Below are 23,214 nucleotides of genomic sequence, written 5' to 3' on the forward strand. Positions count from 1 at the left end.
AATCTGTTTTTCTTCCTCCCAAAGCCAACTGGGGGCATTTTAGGCTGGAGGAGCCAGTGTGTGTGCAACCAGGAACACTGAACTTCAGCATATAATCTCCTTGCTGTAATTTATCCTTGTGAAACACTGGACAGACTCGCCTCTCGAGATGACATACTACATCCTAAGTACTTCTTTCTTGGTGCAGAAAATCTTGAAGCAGCTCCATTGACCCCATTGAAGTGACAAGGAAATTGACTTGAGGGGATTGGGTCCAGTTGACTTGTGGGCAGTAGTCCCAGGTGGTAGTTGCCTCAATTCTCACCCACCCTGGGAAGCCCGGTCACTATATCTCACCCTACCTCTCTCCACCAAATCTCTTCCATCCCCATTCTGCTAATAGAAACCCAATTAACTGCTCTGGTAGCTAATGGAATCTTCATATTCAGACGCCACATATTATGCATGCCTTCGAGATGTGGTGTGGGAGGAGAGTGTTACGGATACCCTGGACGGCCAAAAAAACCAAATCAGTGGGTTTTAGATCAAATCAAGCCTGAACTGACCCTAGATGCTAAAATGACTAAACTGAGGCTGTTGTATTTTGGACACATTATGAGAAGACAAAAGTTGCTGAAAAAGACAATCATGCTAGGAAAAGCATGAGGGCATCAGGAAAAGAGGAAGACCCAACAAGAGATGGATTGACTCTATAAAGGAAGCCACAGCCCTCAATTTGCAAGATCTGAGCAAGGCTGTTAAGGATAGGACACTTTGGGAGGACATTGATTCATAGGGTCGCCATGAGTCAGAAGCTACTTGATGGCACTTAAAACACACACACGCACACACACACTTATCCACCCATAACAGGTTGCCTCGCTCTCCCTGCACAATTTGTCTGCATTTTTCAGATTCTGGCTAAAACAGCATCTGGAAAACACAGGCAAAATGTGTGTGGGAGCAAAGCAATCTCTGACGGGCAGATAAGGCAGGCATAATCAAAAGGAACCCACGAGCAGTCGGCAGGGGTGACCGCGGTGAAACGTCCCTGCATAAAAGGCCACTCTTTTCCGTTCTGCGTGCCTTTCCCCCCACCTCTAAACAAAAACTGTGTTTAAACTGCAGTCCAGGTTTTGAACAGGGCATCCTTAGCACTGTGTCCGGTAACCTGGCCCTTTTAAGACTGAAAGGGTTACAATTTAGTCTTTTCAGAAATATGACAGATGTTTTTGTTTCATAACTCACTCAATTGTATAAATGGGATGGACTGTGTGCGTGAGACCCCAAAGACTCGGTGTGACAAACTTGTACCAGGCCCAGAAAAATGACGCTCACGGTACTGAATACTCATGTACCTACTAGTTGCTGGGACTCTGATGCAATCAGAGGCCACCTCCCCAACCATTCTTATGATACCTCCTTACAAGGCAAGCCATTGCATGCCGCCCTGGGTTGTCAGATTAGGGTTGCCAACCTCCAGGTGGTAAATTTGAGGTATCCCTGTGGGAACTGGTCTGACTTTCCTAATAATGGAACTAATGAAAAGTGGGTAATACTAGAGGTGGTTCCAGTTATATATTGAGAGGAGACTTTGTACAGTAATGTATTGAATTGAAGAGGGAGTGAGGAAGAATCGGAAACGGCCGTCTCCCCTTCTTTTCTTGACATTTGGAACCTGCTTTTTCTCTTGTACCTGGCTGAAGGACATCTGAAAATAATAAGATTCACCACTACAAATATTCTTATAGGCTTTTGTACCAATATTGGACTTTTATAACACATGTAAACCCATTTGGGGATAGTAATCCTGTGTTAGTTACTTGGCTATTTATAGCTATTAGGTAAAGGTCCCCTCTGCAAGCACCGGGTCATTCCTGACCCATGGGGTGACATCACATCCCGACGTTTACTAGGCAGACTTTTGTTTACGGGGTGGTTTGCCAGTGCCTTCCCCAGTCATCTTCCCTTTACCCCCTACCCATCCCCATCAAGCTGGGTATTCATTTTACCGACCTCAGAAGGATGGAAGGCTGAGTCAACCTTGAGCCGGCTCCCTAAAACCAACTTTCTTTGGGATCGAACTCAGGTCGTGAGCAGAGCTTGGACTGCAGTACTGCAGTTTACCACTCTGCGCCACGGGGCTCCTCTTTATTTATAGCTATTAGGACAGATATATAGTTGCACTGTCATTGGTCCTGTTTTTCATGTTATGTAGCTTGTTTCATATTATATTTTGCACTTTGTGATACACTTTCACTCCTGTGTTTGCTTCCTTACATTCTGTACTTACACAGTGGTGTCCCTTTTGAGTAACCTCCAAGTGGTGACTGGAGATCTCCCACTATTACATCTGATCTCCCAGTGATAGAAATAAATTCCTCTGGAGAAAATGGCCGCTTTGGCAATTGGACTTTATGGCATTGAAGTCCCGCCCTCCTCAGACTCCACCCCCAAAATCTCCAGGTATTTCCCAACCCAGAGCTGGCAACCCTATTCCCAGAGCTGTTTCAGGTTGGGAAAAACCAGTTCGTGGGGGGCAGGGAGCTTTAAGCCTCCTCTCCCTTATATAGTGCAGATCCAAATCAGGCCACCATGTACCTGAGTAACACAGCGCTTCAAACTCTTAGCTGCATATCTGGTTTGAGAAGACCTGGGGCAGACCTAAAAACAGTGTACAATGTAGTTAGGCCCTCAAATGCTTTAAAATATTCCCTGGGCAGGTTATTAATGGCATACGATTTAAATACGTTCCCTTTCATGCACACGAATTAGATTTCTACAGTGCTGACACCGAAGTCCCTCATCTGTTCTGCTCTAGGCAGGAGTAACACAGACTTTAATTACCACCACTGCTGTAACTTGCATAACAAGGATGGTGGGGAGAAAGCATCTGAGTAGCCCCACATCTGCTCTCCTGATCAAGCTGAAGGGTGGATCCTTGCAATTCACAGGATGTAGCACTGCCCCAGATCCTGGCCACGCTTTTATCTTCTGTTCCCTTTGCACATATCCTTTTAAAAAAACAAAAACCCTCCCCACTTTTTCACCAATCTGGTTTGTTCTTTTTAAAACATCCAAACCCTCAATTTTTAGCTAGTGAGTTCAAGAGAAAGTTTCAGGGTAGAGGAACGATTTGAACCTGGGTCTCCTGAGACTAACAGTTGAACCACTACACCACACTGGTGAAGTGACATGAACGAAATATTTCTCTTCAAGGTGGTTGTGATACTACGGTCATGTATGCATGGCTACTTTGATTCACGTTCGCCCCCAGACTGACTTGGTTTTTCCATGGAGTTATGCATGATTTTTTCATCCCTCAGAGTTCCCTTCGCTCTCACCCCACGCTTTCTCAGGTTTTCCCAATGCTGTTTTGCCACGGATTTAAAGTCTGCTCCGAGATCAACTTGGTTCAAATTGTAGCGATTTATGTGCATAAGGCATTCCGGCTTTCCCCCTTCTCCTCCAGCCAGCGGGGTAAAGGAGCGGGGAGGAAGCGAGTGTTTGCATACTTAGGAACCAATGTAGACCCCTGATTCCACCCCCCTCCTCATAGCATCTTGGTCTACTTGTTAGTAATGGGGCTTACACCCAAAAAATCGCAGGGGACAATGCAGCTGAGCCCCAGGCTGCCTTTCCCTCCCTTTTGTGGAGGCATTTAAAAAGACTTAACTTTGTATGGGGAGGAAGAGAAGCTTTTTGGCGGGAACGCAAGGTGTATAAAGGGGAGGAGACCTTTGACACATGCGCCCATGTGCACTCCCTCCCTCTGCAGCTGTCACTTGTTTAAAGATGGACGAGAAAGGTGGGAAAGGCCATCCAGAGGGTGCCCGTAATGGTTGAAGGGAGCGAACACCACGTGAGATGCAATGGCAGCAGCACTGCCTCACCTTTCTTCTCTTTCTCCCCTTCCGCAGCTGTTGCCGATTAAAGGCCTGGGGAGAGGGGATGAGCGTTCCGGAACACACACACATGTGCATGACACTGGGCTGGGTGGGAAATGAACACAGCTGCCTGTCACGCGCATGAGAAGCTCCACTCGCTGGGAGCTGGGGGTGGTAGTGATGTTTTTCTAACAATAGAAACCACAGCCAGTTACTAAGCTGCGTTTTCAAGGGGCAGGGACTCAGACGCTCCAGATTTTTGCTGGTGATTCTGCCGTACAAAAACTTCTCCAGGACTTTCTCGGGGGGAAACAATCACCATGCATGGGATTTTGAGAATTCGGATGGGGAAAATGTGGGTCAAGAGAGCATCAAAAGCTGGATGCCCAGGGTTAGGTGAAAAGAAAATATATATAAGTCTATGTTTAAATACTGAAAGTATAATTTATTAGAAGCTAAAAGTTAAAATTATTTAAAAGCATTAAAATAGCACAATGGTATTTCCTGAGGTTGATAACTGTAACCACATACCAAACGCGTTTCGGCCTATGGGGCCTGTCAAGAAGCTGAGGTCCCTCAGTTTCTTGGGGTTCATGATTTCCTTGGTTCAGGCCCGGAGGCCTAGGATTTTGTGATATTGTGAACAGTAAAATAGTTCCCTTTTGAAAACTGCTTCTGTGGAGGGAGTAAGGTAAGCCCCAGCTGGTGCTCGTTAAAGCCTTCTCTCCCCTTTCTGGAATGCAAGGCTGTGCATTGCCATGGTAATTAATCAGTCAGCCATCATGACGATGTCCAGGTGCCGGGGATTCTGTAGGCTTCATCACCTGAACATCTCTCAGTGAGTCAGCATTCTGACCCAGTGATTAATTAACAGCTAATTGCTTTCGTTTTCTCAATTGGCCTCTATGAGCTCATGCCACTGAGAAAACGAATATAAGGACAGACCAGTCCTGAGCCTAACTATGCACGCTTTGGGGTACAGCAGGAGAGCTGTGCTGGCGGCATCAGAACCCATTTGATTTTGGCCCTTGAGGGCCAAACTCGCAATACCCTCACCAGACTACAATGCCCAGGATCTTTCCGGGAAACTAGAACAGTGAAACTGGGATAAAACCTCTCTCTCTTCTCTGTGAGTTAGATGCTCCCATCAATCGTTTTCTTTGTATTGCTTTTGAAGTTGCTAACCATGTCATTCTGCTTCCTGTAGGAGCAGCCTGAGGAAGGCAGGGCCAGCATTTACAGGTCTGTGATCATCAACACTTCCAAAGAGATGATGTGCTTCAGTGACTTTCCCATCCCAGATGACTACCCCAACTACATGCACAATTCCAAGATCATGGAATACTTCCGGGTGTATGCTAAGCATTTTGACCTTCTGAAGTACATCCGCTTCAAGGTAAGAAAAAGGCTAATAGAGAAAGTAGTCCGAACCACTGGACTGTGGAAGTCATACCAATTTCGTCGTGTTCCAAGGGAAGGTGGCTTCTCCAAACACGTGTGGGTTGTTTGTTAATCTCTGATTATGCATGGGTATCTGGACTCACATTTGTCCCCGGATTGACTCAGTTGTTCGTTGGAGTTATGCATGAGTTTTCCGTCCCTCAGAGATGACCTCACACCCAGCCCTTGCAAATCCTGGGTCTTGCCGTTGCTGTTAAACCCCGATTCTTCAATCTCTCCTGAGATCAGCCTGGGTCAAATAATCCTCCTTTCCATGCATAAGCCAAAGCATGGGACAAGGGAGCTGTGTGTGTGTGTGTGACTTTTTTTTTTACAGTAAGCGCTACAGCATTTTTCAGTAAGCACTACAAAGCAGCGTTTCAAGGGATGGGGACTCAAATGCTTCCTGATTTTTCATCTCCCAGCTGGAGTTCTTTCTGAGTAGATTTGTCCCCCCCCCAAAGGGTTTTAAAACAACGTTTGGGTTTCCGTCCCCCATTCCATTCCTTTAAAAGAGCTCCTTTTTGTGAAATGCTTTCTAACACAGCACTTGCATTTCCACGGGGGGGGGGGGGAGAGGGAACTGGGCGGTTTTCTCACAGTAAGCACTACAGCCAATTACTAAGCAGTGTTTTCAAGGGACGGAGTCTCACACTTCTGGACTTGAGCTGGGGATTGTGCTGGTGCATAGCCGGGGTAGGGCGGGCTAGAAATACAAAAAATAAATAAATAAAATAATTTTTTTGCATTCACAAAAGAAAGGTGTTGGACGAGCGAGCATTGAGCCCCAGGGAAAACTCCCATGCATAAACGACCTATGTTGAGTGGAAAAGGCAAAGCAGAAGACCTAAACCCTTCAAATGTCTGTTTTCTTACTTGTTACTTCCAGACTAAAGTACATAACATCAGCAAGTGCTCAGACTTTGCTCAAACAGGCCAGTGGAATGTTGTCATAGAGACCAATGGGAAACAAGAGTCATCTGTTTTTGACGGGATCATGGTTTGCACCGGCCACCATACCAATGCCTACCTGCCGCTGCGCTCATTCCCAGGTACTCTTTGCTGCCCCTGAGACTCTGTATGTAAAACTGCTCTTTGGGTATCACTGATCCCTCCCACAAATTTAACCCTGGTGGTGTGGGGGGGCTGCCAGGTGGGTGGGGGAGCTGCGGTTGTATCGATGCTCACTCTCCAACCCATCTTATGTGAACGAGCAGGTTCAGCCTTAGCTTGACTTGTACATGGTGGACTACAAACAAATGCATAAATGAAACGACAAATAGATATAACTAACTAAATGACAAATGCATAAATGACAACCGATAAATATGACAAACTGATCTAAGTAACTAAAATGACAAATATTAGTAACTTTCACATTAAAGCTATGCAGGTAAATTGATGCATGTTGACCTACATGCTGTTGATTCTTGCCTGATGCACCTTGCTGCTAATAATATATTATTTCAGTGCTCATTGTGAACTCTCTTTGTCCCAGTGCATCTGCTTGGTGGTGCCATTCTTGATCAGGGTGAGGAATCTGGAAGGCAGCAGGGTGATGCATCTTTCAAAATCCAGTTTCTAGGGCCCTGCAGTAATACTGCATTGAGATTGTCCATCTCCCTTCTCCCCTCAGCTGATGGAATTCAGCAGTTGCTTGCTGGCTACCCAAGGTTGGGTGGTTCTCCCACCACCACCCCTTTTCCCTGGAATTCAGCAGTGTCCATAGCAGAAGCCATGGAGAACATTAAAATTAACACTAGCTATAGTATCATGTGGGCAGACATATTTATACAGTGTTACATTATGTTGTTGTTGTTGACCACATATTTATAATAGCAAACTGTTCCTTATGTTTAATGTTACTGGTTGAATTGCTTTCCCCATCCCACTTTATTCTTGGAAGAGAGAGAGAGAGAGAGAGAGAGAGAGAGAGAGAGACAGACAGACAGACAGACAGACAGACTGACTCAGGGTTGCCCTTTCTGGCTTGGGAAATTCCTGGAGATTTGGGGGCAGTGCCTGGGGATGAGAGGGAGCTCAGTGGGTATGTGAAATCTTAGGGGGTTACCGCACTTTGTATTCCCAGCAATGTATTATTCCCACCAATGTATTAAGAGTTTGAAAATGTTATAAAAAACATCACTTTAAAAGGGTTTTTGGATACTACGGCTTATAAATGGTTGGAAAATGTCTTCGCAGCTAAAGGGGCCAAACAAAGTGCGAACAGTATTTTTTATAACGTTTTCAAACTCTTAATACATTGGTGGGAATACATAGAGAGCGCGAACAGTGTTTTTTAAAACGTTTTCAAATTCTTAAAACATCGCTGGGAATACAAGTGTGGTAATCCCCACAGAATCCACCCTCCAAAGCTGCCATTTTTTCCAGGAAAACTTATCTCTGTAGTCTGTAGATAGGATTGCCAACCTCCAGGTGGTGGCTGGAGATCTCCTGGGACTACAACTGATCTCCTGGCAACAGAGATCAGTTCACCTGGAGAACATGGCTGCTTTGGAAGGTGGACTGTATAGCATTATACCCAATTGAAGTCCCTTCCCCAAACCCTGCCCTCCACAGGCCCCACCCCCAAAATCTCCAGGTATTTCCCAACCCAGAGCTGGCAACCCTATCTGTAGATCAGTTGTAATTCAGGAAGGACTCCAAGCCAAACTGGGAGGTTTCCAGTAAATTTCCAGCCACCACCTGGAGGCTGTGCAAAGGAATAGTAACAAGCTCTTGCAATATATGCAAAATAATGATGTTATTCAAAAAGTGCAAAAACATGCAAAGTTGCAATGATATGACGAACTCACACTTATATACATAAGTCTTCCAAAAGGAAGTCAATCTTGATAGGCACAAGCTTTACAAGGTAAGTACAAAAACTTATTTCTCTTAACATTTGTTCTTTTTGCAGGTAGAAATGTTGAAGTGCTGTGGAGGATGAAACTGATCGGGAGGAGAGCACTCCTGATCCGTTTCAGCCTCCACAGCACTTCAACATTTCTACCTGCAAAAAGAACAAATGTTAAGAGAAATAAGTTTTTGTACTCACCTTGTAAAGCTTGTGCCTATCAAGATTGACTTCCTTTTGGAAGACTTATGTATATAAGTGTGAGTTCGTCATATCATTGCAACTTTGCATGTTTTTGCACCTTTTGAATAACATCATTATTTTGCATATATTGCAAGAGCTTGTTACTATTCCTTTGCACAACGTGACTAGTTAGTGTAGGTGCTTCCTTCTATTAACCACCTGGAGGCTGGCAACTCTAAATGGAACTAATCTCTGTGATCAGTGGTAATTTTGGAAGGACTCCAAATTCTACCTTGAAGTTGGCACTGATCTTGTTTTGTTTTGTTAATTTATTTAAAATATGAATACCTCTCACCTTATTTTCTTTGACTCAAGGCATCTAAAATAAGCTGCAAGAACATAAAAGTCCATTAAAAGCTTTAAAAACACGTGAATATCCCAAAACACAGAGCTAAATCTGCTGAAGGTACTCACTCTCTTCCAAATACCTTCTGAAATTGTCTTGCACGCCTTCCTAAAACGTAGCCAGTGAAGGCACGCGCCATACCTGCTCTGCAAGACCTTTCTAGTCACAGCCCGCAAGATTCAACATGTGTCCAAACCCTTGTCAACTTATCTGAACTTTCCATTGCAGGCATAGAAAAATTCAAGGGGTGCTACTTCCACAGCCGAGATTATAAGGACCCCAAAGAGTTCACAGGAAAACGGGTTGTTGTAATCGGCATAGGGAATTCGGGGGTGGATATTGCTGTGGAGATCAGCCAACTAGCCAGCCAGGTAGGTACGACTAAGTTCTCAGCAAATAGCTATTTTGGCTGTTGTGGTTCTGTATCTAGGTGCTCTGCCCCTTATGTAGCAACAAGGTAACATCCAGTTTCTCTACTCTCAAGTGTCTGTTCTATCTGCCACTCCGCATTTAGGGTTTCTTCTCACCTCACCTCGACAGAGAGGAATGAATAGGAGAAAAGGCAGACCTCTCTTCATCAGCTCAGTAAATGTTATATTTCCAAGGGGCAGGAGATATTTGAGGGGAGGCTTTGTAGAAAACACTAGGGTTGCCAGCTCCGGGTTGGAAAATACCTGGAGATTTCAGGGGCGGAGCCTGAGGAGGACGGGGTTTAAGGAAGGGAGGGACTTCAACGCCATAGAGTCCAATCGCCAAAGCAGCCATTTTCTCCAGGGGAACTGATCTCTATCGGCTGGAGAGCAGTTGAAAGAGCAGGAGATCTGCTAGTACCTGGAGGCTCAACCCAAACAATATTACTCCTAGTTGTGCTGAAATAGTTCAATACAATATACAACAGTAGGCTCAATATCAAATGTATTCAAAACAACAAGCCACAAACAAGGACTATGCAAACAAACAACGGTGCTGAACAATAGTTGTGTACTATATATAATATTTACAAAGAATAGTCACCACCAGATAATTCAGCCTTGGAAAACTAACTTAGCTCTCTTGAGCATAAGCCTTGGAAAACTTGCTGAAGTATACTGGGCGACTAGAGAAACTATTTGAGGCTGATGAAGCCTTAGGTGAAACATAATGAATACCATGGATCTGCGTTCCTCCTCCTGATCCGGTTCTGAACACTATTGATTCAGTTGTGGTCCCCACCGGACATTTGGCATTACCCTTTTAAGGGAATTTCAAGAAACGGAAGAAGCCGGGTGCTCAACTTTGAGTCTACGGACAATACAAGTACCTATAAGCTGGATAGCTGGATGGATTTATCTGGTGGTGACTATTCGTAGTAAATATTGTATATAGTACACAATTATTATTCAGCACCGTTGTTTGTTTGCATAGTCCTTGTTTGTGGCTTGTTGTTTTGAATACATTTGATATTGTTTGATATAAATTAAGCCTACTGTTGTATACTGCATTGAAGTACCTGGAGGCTGGAAACCCTTAGAACACACCCGTGTTGGTCACAAATTGTTATCTTAGACAACAACACCCCCAATTTGGCCCGAAGAAAGGGCATTGAGCTTCAAAATCAAAACCTATTGAGTTACTTAAGTTTTCTGGCTGACGTCTGTGGCTTCTTAGTACTTCATGACTAGAAAGTAAGGGGCCACAGAGTTTTTTACTGAGGCATTTCAGTGTCCTCCTTAAGATGGAGGGGCTGTGTTAAGGTTTCTATTCCATCCCAAATTGTTGGGTTTCTAGACCTGCTGATATGTTTATCAGACCACTGGTTATCAGAGGGGACCGTTGTCCTGGTCAGGGTAGCTGACCCCCAACTCCTGAACTCCTGCTGTGAGTTTTTTAAAAAAGGGCAGTCAGGCCAATGGTATGATGTCAGTTCTGGGGAAAACCCTGAAGTGACATCAGTACTCTCTAGGAATCACCAGAAACTCTATGGTTTTAGCTTTCGGCGGCTCTCCAAAGTACCAGGTTCAGATACAACTTCTACAATTTCCTTAGGAACATTAGCAGTGACTTGTGGTATATATACTGTACATCTCTATCAGCTGGAGATCCCTCCCCTCCCCAAAAATCTCCAGAGTTGGCATCCCTACTCTCAAACCTGTTACCCATTTACTGTGGATAAGTTAGGAAGTTATTTGTCCTCAGATTAGGATCTCACATAAACCTGAGTAAAGCTGCATACTTAGAAGTTCTGCTTAAATAAGAGCGCTGAGAGAAGGCAGCAGAAATTAAAGCAGAAGTAGGCAGCATGAAAGAAGTCAGTGAACAGGATTCCCGTTTGCCTGCTTATGGTGGGAGACCTCCAGGTGAAGGCGGCTGTTGCCTGCCGATGCTGACCTGGTTGGTGGGCGGAAACTGGATACTTAAACGTGACAGGTGCGTCATCCTCGCGATGATGATACAGCGTGACGAGAAAGGGAATAGCATTGCATCTGGCTGATACTCTAGCACTTGGCCAAAAACTCTATTATATGAGTATTACAGCTCACCTCTGGCACGATGCCATTGCTTCTTGGTCACAGTGGAAATTGCGTCATCACAAGGGGACAATAGTGCCCCCAGTAAGTTTCTGTCTCTCCCATTTCCCACTGGTTGCAATACATCAGGGGTGGGGAACCTTTTTTCTGCCAAGGGCCATTTGGATATTTATAACATCATTCGTGGGCCATATGAAATTATCAACTTAAAAATTAGCCAACCAAACCCCAAGCAGGCATCTGCCTCATGATTCCCCCCCCCCTGCGTGGGCAAGCAGGCAGGCATCCAACCAGTGGCACACTCGCCCACCTGGTGGCGCAGGATGGTCTGTTGCACCAGCCGGGCGTAGCCGTCCAGCCGCACGACGGAGTTGCTCCTGCTCCACATGGTTGGGGCCAGATTCTACAGCCAGCTCCTCCTACCTCCTTCTGCAAGGATGAAAGGAGGACACACTGGCTAAGAACTTGCCCCCCCCATGTATTCTGGCTCTGCCCACTTTAACCCCTCCATTGTCGCCACTTCCGCCCCCAGCCCTCTTGTAGTACGGAGGGAATACACTTCTCCACGGCACGGATGGGAAAGGGCTAACACAGTTTCTTGGGCGGTCCTAGCAGCTCCATAGCTAACGACTCTTCTGCAAGGAGGAAAAAAGGTTCCTTTTCTCGGCAAAACAAACTCACATCCGCTTTGAATAGAGGCTAGTCCATGGGAGGGGGCGGATCGCCAGTCTTAGATCCTTCTGATCTGCCAGGACCCACGAAAGGCCAGACCAAATGATTTCGCGGGCCTTAAACGCCCACCGGGCCTGACATTCCCCACCCCTGCAATACATGGTCTATCAATAGGGTTGCCAGCTCCGGGTTGGGAAATACCTGGAGATTTTGGGGATGGAGCCTGAGGAGGGGCAGTGTTTGGGGAGGGGAGGGATTTCAATGCCATAGCGTCCAGTGGCCATTTTCTCCAGGGTAACTGATTTCTATCGCCTGGAGATCAGTTGTAATAGCAGTAGCGCTCCAGCCACCACCTGGGGGTTGAGCAAAAGGATAACAGCACAGTGGCCAAATAAAGTAAATGAACTATGCAATGATATGTATGAACTGGTATAAGCTATATTATAATAGCCATGGTATTATGAACTCGAGCATAAAATATAACAATGGATGGTGTGAGTTACTTACAAGACTAATAGTACACAATGAACAGAGGACTAATAGTACACAATGAACAGAGGTACAATAATACAGATAATTCCTATGTTATGTACAGCACAACAGCATATCATAACTCCTACACGTGTAATAGGTGAATAAAGTCCAGAAACTTATGCAGTCAACTCCTGCACTCGTATAATAAGCGAAAAGGAAAGTCCGGAAGCTCCTCCTTTTCAAACTTCTTCAGTCGCCTGTAATAGCGCGCCTGAGTGAAATTGACCAGAAAAAGCCCCACACCATTCGGTGTCAGTGAAGCAATGCTGTGTCGGACTGGCGTGTCTTCTAAAGCATATGCTGCTCTGCAAGTTGCTTGGGACACTTTATGCCTAGATCCGTTTGACGGAGGCGCTATCTTGTCGCCTTCCTCATTACTTCTCTGCTTGAGTTCTGGCTGAGTTCATACATATCATTGCATAGTCCATTTACTTTGTTTGGCCACCGTGCTGTTATCCTTTTGCTCAGCATCTTTTTTGGCATGAATTGTTGTTCTTACCACCTGGAGGTTGGCAACCCTACGGCACAGCTGAAGTCCCCTTTCCTTTTCATTTCAAATCTTCCCTCTCTCTTTCCCATAGGTTTTCCTTAGCACCAGACGTGGAGCCTGGATCATGAATCGTGTTGGGTATGGAGGAGAGCCCCAAGATACTTATTTTAACAGGCGCATCGTCTACTCCTTCCTCAAATACAATTTCATTCGAAGGTCTATCCACTTTATAGCACAGCAAACAGTAAACACAAAGTTTGACCATGCCATGTACGGACTCCAGCCTCAGCACAGGTGCAGTTCTAAATTAGAATGATTACATTCTGGATCCAGGAACCGGGAGGGGAAGAGCGGCCTTGGCAGTAATGGTCATGTGGGTCTTTTTCACTGCATTGTTCTATTCTTTTCTGCTCTGAATAGGAGAGATGGAAAAAACTTTGATGGGAATTAGCATCAAAGGAGGGACATCACAAGCTTTTGCTATAATGCCTCCTGAAGATTCTGTAATAATAAACGCTAGGCCATATTTGTGTACCATTCAGTCCCTTTACCACAGAGGATTAGCATCTTGGTGGATCAGGTAGGGTTGCCATGTCCCTCTTTGCCACCGGCGGGAGATTTTTTTTGGGCAGAGCCTGAGGAAGGAGGGTTTGGAGAGGGGAGGGACTTCAATGCCATAGAGACCAATTGCCAAAGTGGCCATTTTCTCCAGGTGAACTGATGTCTATTGGCTGGAGTTCAGTTGTAATAGCAGGAGATCTCCACCACTCCAAGTGGTGGCTGGGATTCTCCCGCTATCACAATTGGTTTCCAGGTGACAGAGATCAGTTCACCTGGAGAAAATGGCCACTTTGGAAAGTGGACTCTATGGCATTATACCCCACTGAAGTAGGGTTGCCAACCTCCAGGTACTATTTAAATTCTGACACAGATAATCTATACGCCTAGTAGCTTAAACAAAGACTGTATTATACAAATTACAAAATACACATAACATGCAAGCACATACAAAACTGTTACATAGAATATAATTCACCATACAAAAGTCTCAGGCCTGTATATCAATAATGGTTATTTTCCCAAAAATTGATTGCAGGTAAATATTATTCAGAAAAATCAGTCCTGTAGACCAATAATGGTTCTTAATGGTTCTTTTTCTCTTTCAGATGTGGATGGCAGGTAAGTATTATTCTATCCCGAAGTGGGGAGGTCACGGAAGTAGAGGAGAAGACGATCGTTTCATTCTTCATCAGTTCCCCCTTACCACTCCTTCCATACATTATTATTTGTAATTTGTACAATACAGTCTTTGTTCAAGCTATACTAGGCATATAGATTATCTGTGTCAGAATTTGAAGAACCTCCAGGTACTAGCTGGAGGTCTCCTGCTATTACAACTGATCTCCAGCCGATAGAGATCAGTTCACCTGGAGAAAATGGCTGCTTTGGCAATTGGACTCTATGGCATTAAAGTCCCTCCCCTCCCCAAACCCCACCTACCTAAGGCTCCTCCCCAAAAACCTCCTGAAACTGCCTTATACTGAATCAGGCCTCTGTTCATCCAGGTCAGTATTGCCTACTCAGACTGGCAGCAGCTCTCCAGGTTTCAGGCAGAGGTCACATTACCTATTACCTGGCGCTGTTAGATGGAGATGCTAGGGATTGAACTTGGGACCTTTTGCCTGCCAAGCAGATGCTCTACCACTGATAGCTCATTCCCAGTGGGGAGTGCAGTCAGGCAGAGGCTTCCTGGCAGCCGAAAATAATATAAAAGTCTTCAGTAAAATTTAAAAGGGAAAATGCCCCCATAGAACGAAGAATGGCTGTGCCACCAAGAAAGTTTTCTATTGAGGTTGTATTTACTGTAGGGTTGACTTCCATGTGTGTGTTAAGTGCTGTCAAGTCGCTTCCAACTCATGGCGACCCTATGAATGAAAGTCCTCCAAAATGTCCTATCTTTGACAGCCTTGCTCAGATCTTGCAAATTGAGGGCTGTGTCTTCCTTTCTAGAGTCCATCCATCTCCTGTTGGGTCTTCCTCTTTTCCTGCTGCCCTCAACCCTTCCCAGCATGACTGTCTTCTCCAGTGACTCTTGTCTTCTCATGATGTGACCAAAATACGATAGCCTCAGTTTAGACATTTTAGTTCAGGCTTGATTTGATCTATAACCCACTGTTTTGTTTTTTTGGCAGTCCAGGGTATTCGTAACGCTCTCCTCCAACACCACATTTCAAAGGAATCTATTTTCCTCCTATCAGCTTTCTTCAATGTCCAGCTTTCACACCCATACATAGTAATAGGGAGTGCGATGGCATGAATTAATCTAATCTTGGTGGCCAGTGACTTCCATACCTCCCCCCATAGGTGTCTTGCTGAAGATGCATCATGCATTCCTTGCATCAGTGTGCTTTTTGTTGAAAATGTTTTTAAAAAGAAAAGTGTGGAGCACAAAAAAAATTATCCTGCCACTCACAGCAGGAGTTCAGGAGTTGGGGTTCAGCTACCCTGACCAGGACAATAGTTCCCTCTGCAAAGAACCAGTGGTCTGATAAACATATCAGCAGGTCTAGAAACCCAAACCCAACCATTTGGGATGGAATACCTGGAAATTTTGAGGGTGGGGCCTGAGGAGGGTAGGGTTTGGAGAGGGGAAGGACTTCAATGCTATAGAGTCCATTTGCCAAAGCGGCCATTTTCTCCAGGTGAACTGATATCTATCGGCTGGAGATCAGTTGTAATAGCAGGAGATCTCCAGCTAGTACCTGGAGGTTGGCAACCCTAGTCAGATACGTCTTTTTCTCTCATGTATTTATGCTTCTGTTACATATGTGCACCTGGGGAACCCTTTTAGGAGTCTAAAGTGAAAGAAAGATCTCTGTGTTTGCACGGTTAGAGCATGGAGCGAGGGAAGAAAAAGCAGAATTTATGTCTCCAGGAAGTTTAACTTTATTTATTTTTTAAAAAAAATCCTATAGTAAACAGACCATTGCTCAGAAATTTTTTGCTCCACTGCTCCAGCATTCTCGGTGCTGACGAAGTCACTAGCTACCAGTCCAAACTGGAACATGAAAATTCCCAAGGGATTAATTCAGCTGGTTCCACCGGCTGCCCCGGCGCATCATCGCCCAAAGGATTGTAATTTCTGTGTTTGTAAATCTTTTCCCCCAAATTTTACAGTCTTGACAGCCAGCATCCAACCATCAACGATGAAATCGCAAACCGGATCATTTCTGGCCGAGTGGTGGTGAAACCAAACATCAAGGAGTTCAGCGAAACATCTGTCCTCTTCGACAACGGCAGCAAGGAGGACGATATTGATTTTGTTATTTTTGCCACGGGATACAGTTTCTCCTTTCCTTTCCTTGATAACTGCATCAGTGTTGTTGACAACCACGTCACCCTGTATAAATATGTCTTTCCACCTCACTTGGAGAAGCCAACCCTAGCGATCATTGGCCTTGTCCAGCCTCTGGGGGCTATCATGCCCATTTCAGAAATGCAGGCCCGCTGGGTTACACGTGTGTTTAAAGGTAAGGAGATAAAGTAATTTCACATTAATTTAAGGCCGTTGAGTGAGATCATCCAAAATTTTGGAGCGGGGTGTCATCAGTATGCTGATGTTACTCCTCGGTATCACATTAAATATACTTCTTAGGACCTGACTTGGATGGCCCAGGCCAGCCCGATCTCATCAAGTCCTGGAAGCTAAGCAGGGTCAGCCTTGGTTAGTCGTTGGATGGGAGACCACCAAAGAAGTCCATGGTTGCTGCACAGAGGCAGGCAATAGCACATCACCTCTGAGGTCATTTATGCATGGGAGTTTTACCTGAGGCTTGTTGCTTGCTGGACCCACACTTTCCTGTTGGGAATCTATGCGTCAGCAGACTCCAAGCTCAAATCAGGAAGTATTTGAATCCCCATCCCTTGAAATGCTGCTTTGTAATTGGCTTACTTTGTAGAGCTTACTGTGAGAAAAATCCCCCCATAACCCAATTGCTGTATAAAAAAGCATTTAAGAACAAAAAACCAAAAATATTGAGCAATCTGAAAAGTGGGGGAGGGGGAGAGAAATCCAAGCCTCGGTTTTTGAAAGCCTTTCTTCTGTTCAGAAAGAGCTCCGAGGAAGTAGGAAGCATTTGAATCCCCACCTCTTTACATGTTGCTTTGTAAGTGGCTGTGAAAGAAACCAAGCTTGCATGTCCCGAGGAAGTAGGAAGCATTTGAATCCCCACCTCTTTACACGCTGCTTTGTAATTGGCTGTGAAAGAAACCAAGCTTGCATGGCCCATGCTTTGCCTTATGCATGGGGATTTTACCCAGGCTGAGCTCAGGGGAAAGGGAAGAATCAGGTTAACATAGGAACAGGAAGTCCCAGGATTTGTGAGGGCTGGCAGTGAGGTCATCTCTAATGGAAGGAAAACTCATGCATAACTTTAAGGAACAACCGAGACCAGGGGAGAACGTGAGTGAAAGTACCCAGGCAGAAACGGCCTGAATGCCTCTTGTCTTGAAACCTCCCTTTGGTTTCGCTGCAAGTCAGCTGCAACTTGACAGCACTTTCCGCACTACCTGGTTCCAAAGAAGGGGGACCTGATCACATGGTAACATTGCAGTGACATTCCGACTTCTGCTCCTAGGGCTGTGTGGACTGCCTTCAGCAAGTGAAATGTTGGATGACATTCGCTCCAAGGAAAAGAAAATGGCCAAACGGTAGGACTCTTTTGCCCTAAATGAATGATGTGATGAGTTGGGTGGGGATGAAGCAGGGCAGGCCCGCTTTCAGCCAGTCCAGACATTTCCTGCTTTGTTTCTTATTCACCTTCGTTGGCCTGGCAACCAGAATAAGACAATAATTGTTTCTTAAAAAAAAAAAAAAGGAATATGTCACATTTGAGAATAAAACTGGGAGCAGCTGGGAATGCCCCCAAAGCGGATTATAAATAAAACAATATTTTGTCAAAGGCTTTCACGGTCAGAGTTCATTGGTTCTTGTAGGTTATCCGGGCTGTGTAACCGTGGTCTTGGAATTTTCTTTGGAAAGAATTGGAAAGAAAATTCCAAGACCACGGTTACACAGCCCGGATAACCTACAAAAACAATATTTGTTTATTTAAAATATTTATATTCCACTTTTCAGCGATGCCCAAGGGGGCTTACTAAATATAAACATATGCAATTAAAAAGATTAAAAAACGTGAATTAAAATACATTGTTAAAATGACAACATTGTTATTACTATCTGCCAGAGACATTCCTTAGTTATTTCTGCTACAGGCATATCGAAATAATTCCGCTTTGCTCCTTTAATGGAAGGGAGCTTTCCATACCATCTCTGGAAGCTGAAAAATTGCAGATTCCAATTTCCATTTGCTATGCAGATGACGAGACTTGAGCAAGGCTGTTAATGACAGGTCATTCATTGACAAGGTTATCATCTGTTGGAAGTGACTTAATAGAACATAACACACATGCAGGGTTTAAAACATACTTGGCAGTGTCCTCCACGCATGGGGTTTTCCCATGTTCCCCTCATAAGAACATAAGAAAGGCCATGCTGTATCAGACCAAGGCCCAACAAGTCCAGCAGTCTGTTCACACAACGGCCAACCAGGTGCCTCTACGAAGCCCACAAAGAAGACGACTGCAGCAGCATTGTCCTGCTTGTGTTCCAAATCAACTAATATAATAGGTGTGCTCCTCTGATCCTCCTCTGATCCTGGAGATAATAGGTATGCATCATGACTAGCATTCATTTTAACTAGTAGCCATGGAAAGCCCTCTCCTCTATGAACATGTCCACTCCCCTCTTAAAGCCTTCCAAGTTGGCAGCCATTGCCACATCCTGGGGCAGGGAGTCCCACAATTTAACTATGTGTTGTGTGAAGAAATACTTCCTTTTATCTGTTTTGAAACTCTCACCCTCCAGCTTCAGCAGATGACCCCGCATTCTAGTATGATGAGAGAGGTGGAAAAGCTTCTCCCTGTTCACTTTCTCCATACCATACATAATTTTATAGATCTCTATCAAGTCTCCCCTTAAGTGCCTTCTTTCCAAGCTAAACTTAGTCATTTCTATTGCTGCAGCTCCCTCTGACCGCCCAGAAAGATGTTTGTAGCATCCATGCAAGGGAACAGCCATGAGGGACAGTGAACTGGAACAAGAAAGGATAAAAGGATGAAATTGCCCCTTGCCCTCAGAGGAGCAGCACCTGTAGAGCAGGAAGGCGGAATGCTTTCCGCTTCTTCTTCCTCCTCATTCTAGTCCCCACAACCTGTATGGCTGTTCCTCCGCCCAGGTCCTGGGACTGAGGGACTGATTCCTCCAGGGGTCAGAAAGCGCCGCAGCAATGGAGGGGAATGCCCAAGAACAATACCTTCCATCCATCATGTCTAAACAGGACCTCAGTCAGACCTCCTCATCCCTTTCTGTCCTATTATGAATGCTTTGGGGCATCTTGTAGGTGACTTCCCATGTTGTTTGCCCCGTTGGGTTATGACAGATGTAGAGAAATGATCAAGTGCAGGTCTTGACAATGCTCAGGGTCAGATTTCTGAGGCGACTGGAAAATTCCCTGAGTCATATTTTATATTGATACAGATTTTATGTGACATTGCTATCTTACAACACTAGTTTGGGCTTTTTTAAAAATGGAAAAGCAGGAGCCAGCTAGACAGATAGATTTGGCCTGTTAAATAACTACCTGGTTGTTTCCCCCGATCAGAGAAGTGGTACTGGAGGAAGGAGAAACTTTCCCTGCATGCTTTTCCCATGATCTAAATTCCACTCCCCTCCCCCTGAAGTTGCTGCTAGCCATGCAGAGTAAAAAACAATACGGACGCCAGTACAGTATCTGCATTTCCCCCAGGGTATTTAATAGTAGCTTGGGGAGGGGTAAAGTCTCTTCCCCAATTAAAACAGCACCCTCGTACAGAGGGTTGCCAACCTCCAGGTACTAGCTGGAGATCTCCTGCTATTACCACTGATCTCCAGCCGATAGAGATCAGTTCACCTGGAGAAAATGACCGCTTTGGCAATTGGACGCTATGGTATTGAAGTCCCTCCCCAAACCCCGAAAACTCAGGTGCTCACCCCAAAACCTCCCGCTGGTAGCAAAGAGGCACCTGGCAACCCTACCCCACCACTTAGCAAGAAAGGAAGACGAGCCAACAAAATCTTACCTTGTTCAACACCCTGACATGATTAAACAGAAGGGCCAAATGACATATGACTGGAGTCACATTATTGAACATTCCAGATATGTAATTAGCCTTAAAAGCATTTGGGGGGGGAGGGCTCAGTTTGGCTTGTCACTGCAGTGTTGGGAAAGGAGGGGGATTCCCCTCATATAACTTCTCAGATCAAATATACCCCCCAGTTTACCTTCTGTAGATAAAGGTAAAGGTCCCCTGTGCAAGCACCGGGTCATTCCTGGCCCATGGGGTGACGTCACATCCTGATGTTTCCTAGGCAGACTTTGTTTTACGGGGTGGTTTACCAATGCCTTCCCCAGCCATCTTCCCTTTACCCCAGCAAGCTGGGTACTCATTTTACCGACCTCGGAAGGATGGAAGGCTGAGTCGACCTTGAGCCGGCTACCTGAAACCAACTTCCATCAGGATCGAACTCAGGTCGTGAGCAGAGCGTTTGACTTCAGTACTGCAGCTTGCCACTCTGCACCACGGGGCTCTACCCTCTATAGAAGGGAATTATAAATGATTCAATTTAGAGTTGTCGTGAGGCCAGAAGAAGAAATCACTGCATGGAATGCCTATGATGTGATAGTATCAGAAAAGGGTATTTTGGGATTCCTCACAGAGCATAAATTTCAGTCCAGATGGATCCCCGTGTGGAAGGTGTTGGGTAGCATTTTACAAGGTTCTATGTGCTTTATTCTGTCCTCCAGTTCATTCCGAACACGCGTCAGTCACAACACCTATGTTTCTGTTTTACGCAAGGTACGTGAGAAGTCATCGGCACACAATCCAAGTGGACTATATCGCATACATGGATGAGATAGCTGCTCTGATCCCTGCGAATTTCAATGTATGGCGGCTTTTCCTCACGGATCCTAAGCTGGCCTGGTTGGTTTTCTTTGGGCCGTGCTCACCATATCAGTACCGTCTGGAAGGACCAGGAAAATGGGACAATGCCAGAAAAGCTATCCTGACCCAACGGGAACGGATCGTGAAACCCTTTAGGACCAGGGCAGTATGTGACTCCACCCACCAATCCAAACAGCATTTTTTCTTTAAGGCCTTGTTAGCAGTTGCTCTAGTTACCGCATTCCTAGGATGGTTCAAAGCATTGTCTGCCTTTGTTATATAGTAATATTCTGAGGACAACAGAGATTTTCTGCTTGGGATTTTATTTATCTTGGGATTTTATTTATTTCCTGGGGGGAAAGGGGAAAGATTTCCTCCTCACTTTTATGGTGATAATAGCGTCTTTAAAAAAACACCCCTGCAACATGCATATAGGTACATATGCAGAAAATAAATCATGATATTTATGTTTGTGACTTTCAAGCCTCAAAAGCTGGTGCATATCCATATTATAAATTGATTCCATTCAGTCAATAAATGTCTGCCAAGAATTCTCAAAGGATTCAACGACTTGTTTCTCATTTGTCATGTGAACGGTGTCCTGTGTGCTTCGCGATTTCTTTCAGTGCCCAGATCTCGTACCATGGCGCTTTCAACGATGGAGGAATAAGTTTGCTACTTACGCACGTAGGCTCTTTCCTGGTGATTGAGAATGTTCCTGATCATGGGGATAAAGCCAATACAAATTATACTTTTGTTCTAAGTGGGGTCCGTTATGCAGCCAGCGCTGAGTGGAAAAGCTCAGGCTTACCATAAATGAAGTCTCGGGTCTGATCCTTGGGTTCCCCATACACACCCAGAATGCCTGATCAACCGTGTTGCTCAAGTAACAGGTTTTACCTGGATGCTTTAGATTTTACCCAGTGCTCTTCAGCCTGTTCCAGAACACACACAAGATCACTAGGATGGTTTCCACTACTAGTGGGACTAGTCCTAGTGTCATCTAGTGATTTTTCCCAGCACCCAGTTGCAGAGTAAGTTCAGACAGCATCAAAGAAGCAAGTCGTTGCCCAGCTTTTCGGTGATCTGGGGTCCCTGTGCCTTTTGGTCCTGCACTGCAGATAGAGAAACAACAGGTGCAGCTTTCCTCCTTCACTGCGGTCATGCTAAGCAGTGCTGTACATGTTATATGACCGCTCATAATGTCCTCTGTAGAGGCACTAGGGAAAAAAACCACAATGGCAATTCCAAAGGGCGGATTCCCAGGCAAAATCTCCATTGGCGGAAGGGATCTGTGGAGTGAAATGTCTCTGCTTCCCCAATCTCACTGTAACCTCCAAATGCCCCTTAAAATGCTGCAAGGGACAGGAGACACCCCACCTCCAGGAGCAGCATGAGTGGGTAGCTGGAGCTCTGCCACCAAAGGGGGGAATTAAAAAAAATCACCTCCCTTCCATCAGTGGAAGTGGGAAATACCTGGAGATTTTTTGGGTGGAATCTGAGGAAGGCAGGGTTTGGAGAGGGGAGGGATTTCAATGCCATAGAGTCCAGTTGTCAAAGAGGCCATTTTCTCCGGGGGAACTGATATCTGTCGCCTGGAGATCAGTTGTAATAGCGGGAGATCTCCATCCACTACCTGGAGGTTGGCAACCTTTCAGATTGCTCTGTTTTTTAAGTTGTTGTTCTTAAAATGCATCTTTATGTGGCAGTTGAGTTGGGGGGATTTTCTCACAATAAGCCCTACAAATAAGCCAATTACATAGCAGCATTTAAAGGGGCGGGGCTTGATTTGAGCTTGGAGATTGCTTGTGCGTAGATTCCCAACAGGAAAGTATGGGTCCAGTGAGCAACGAATGTCAGGTAAAACTCCCATGCATAAATAACCTAAATCTCTCCAGAAGGAAAGGGACTAGAGACTTACTTTTTAAACAAAATTAAAGTTGGAATTCAGGAATGCTGATGCGTATTTTGCTATAACAGTATATCATTATAATGCAATTATATTGGCCTATTAAAACAAAACTTTCTGCGGTAGGGGAGGAAAAAGGCTACTGTGGGGGGAAATGGCCAGACTGTGGGCAGGACCAGGGAAATCCAAAATGCACACCCACATGGCAGCCACACAGGCTTTGCTATCTTTCCCAGAACTTCACAGCAAAGCAGATTTGAGAAACCTGATATGGAGGACCCCAAGCCATTGCATTATGGGGTCTGTC

General features: G+C 45.1%; 1 protein-coding gene across 1 annotated transcript in view; it reads left to right on the top strand.

Moving 5' to 3' along the window:
* LOC130472738 (flavin-containing monooxygenase 5-like) overlaps positions 1 to 21,342 on the top strand; it is a 29,437-nt gene extending 8,095 nt beyond the window's left edge. Inside the window, exons 2-8 of the mRNA XM_056844153.1 lie at positions 5,074 to 5,262; positions 6,196 to 6,358; positions 8,981 to 9,123; positions 13,047 to 13,249; positions 16,133 to 16,485; positions 17,593 to 17,665; positions 20,912 to 21,342. Of these exons, the coding sequence (XP_056700131.1) occupies positions 5,074 to 5,262; positions 6,196 to 6,358; positions 8,981 to 9,123; positions 13,047 to 13,249; positions 16,133 to 16,485; positions 17,593 to 17,665; positions 20,912 to 21,281 (1,494 nt within the window). The 3' untranslated portion in view covers positions 21,282 to 21,342. The remainder of the gene's footprint in view (positions 1 to 5,073; positions 5,263 to 6,195; positions 6,359 to 8,980; positions 9,124 to 13,046; positions 13,250 to 16,132; positions 16,486 to 17,592; positions 17,666 to 20,911) is intronic.
* The last annotated feature ends 1,872 nt before the right edge of the window (positions 21,343 to 23,214 follow it).

Source organism: Euleptes europaea, chromosome 2 (assembly GCF_029931775.1).
Source record: "Euleptes europaea isolate rEulEur1 chromosome 2, rEulEur1.hap1, whole genome shotgun sequence".
NCBI classification, from domain to species: Eukaryota; Metazoa; Chordata; class Lepidosauria; order Squamata; family Sphaerodactylidae; genus Euleptes; species Euleptes europaea.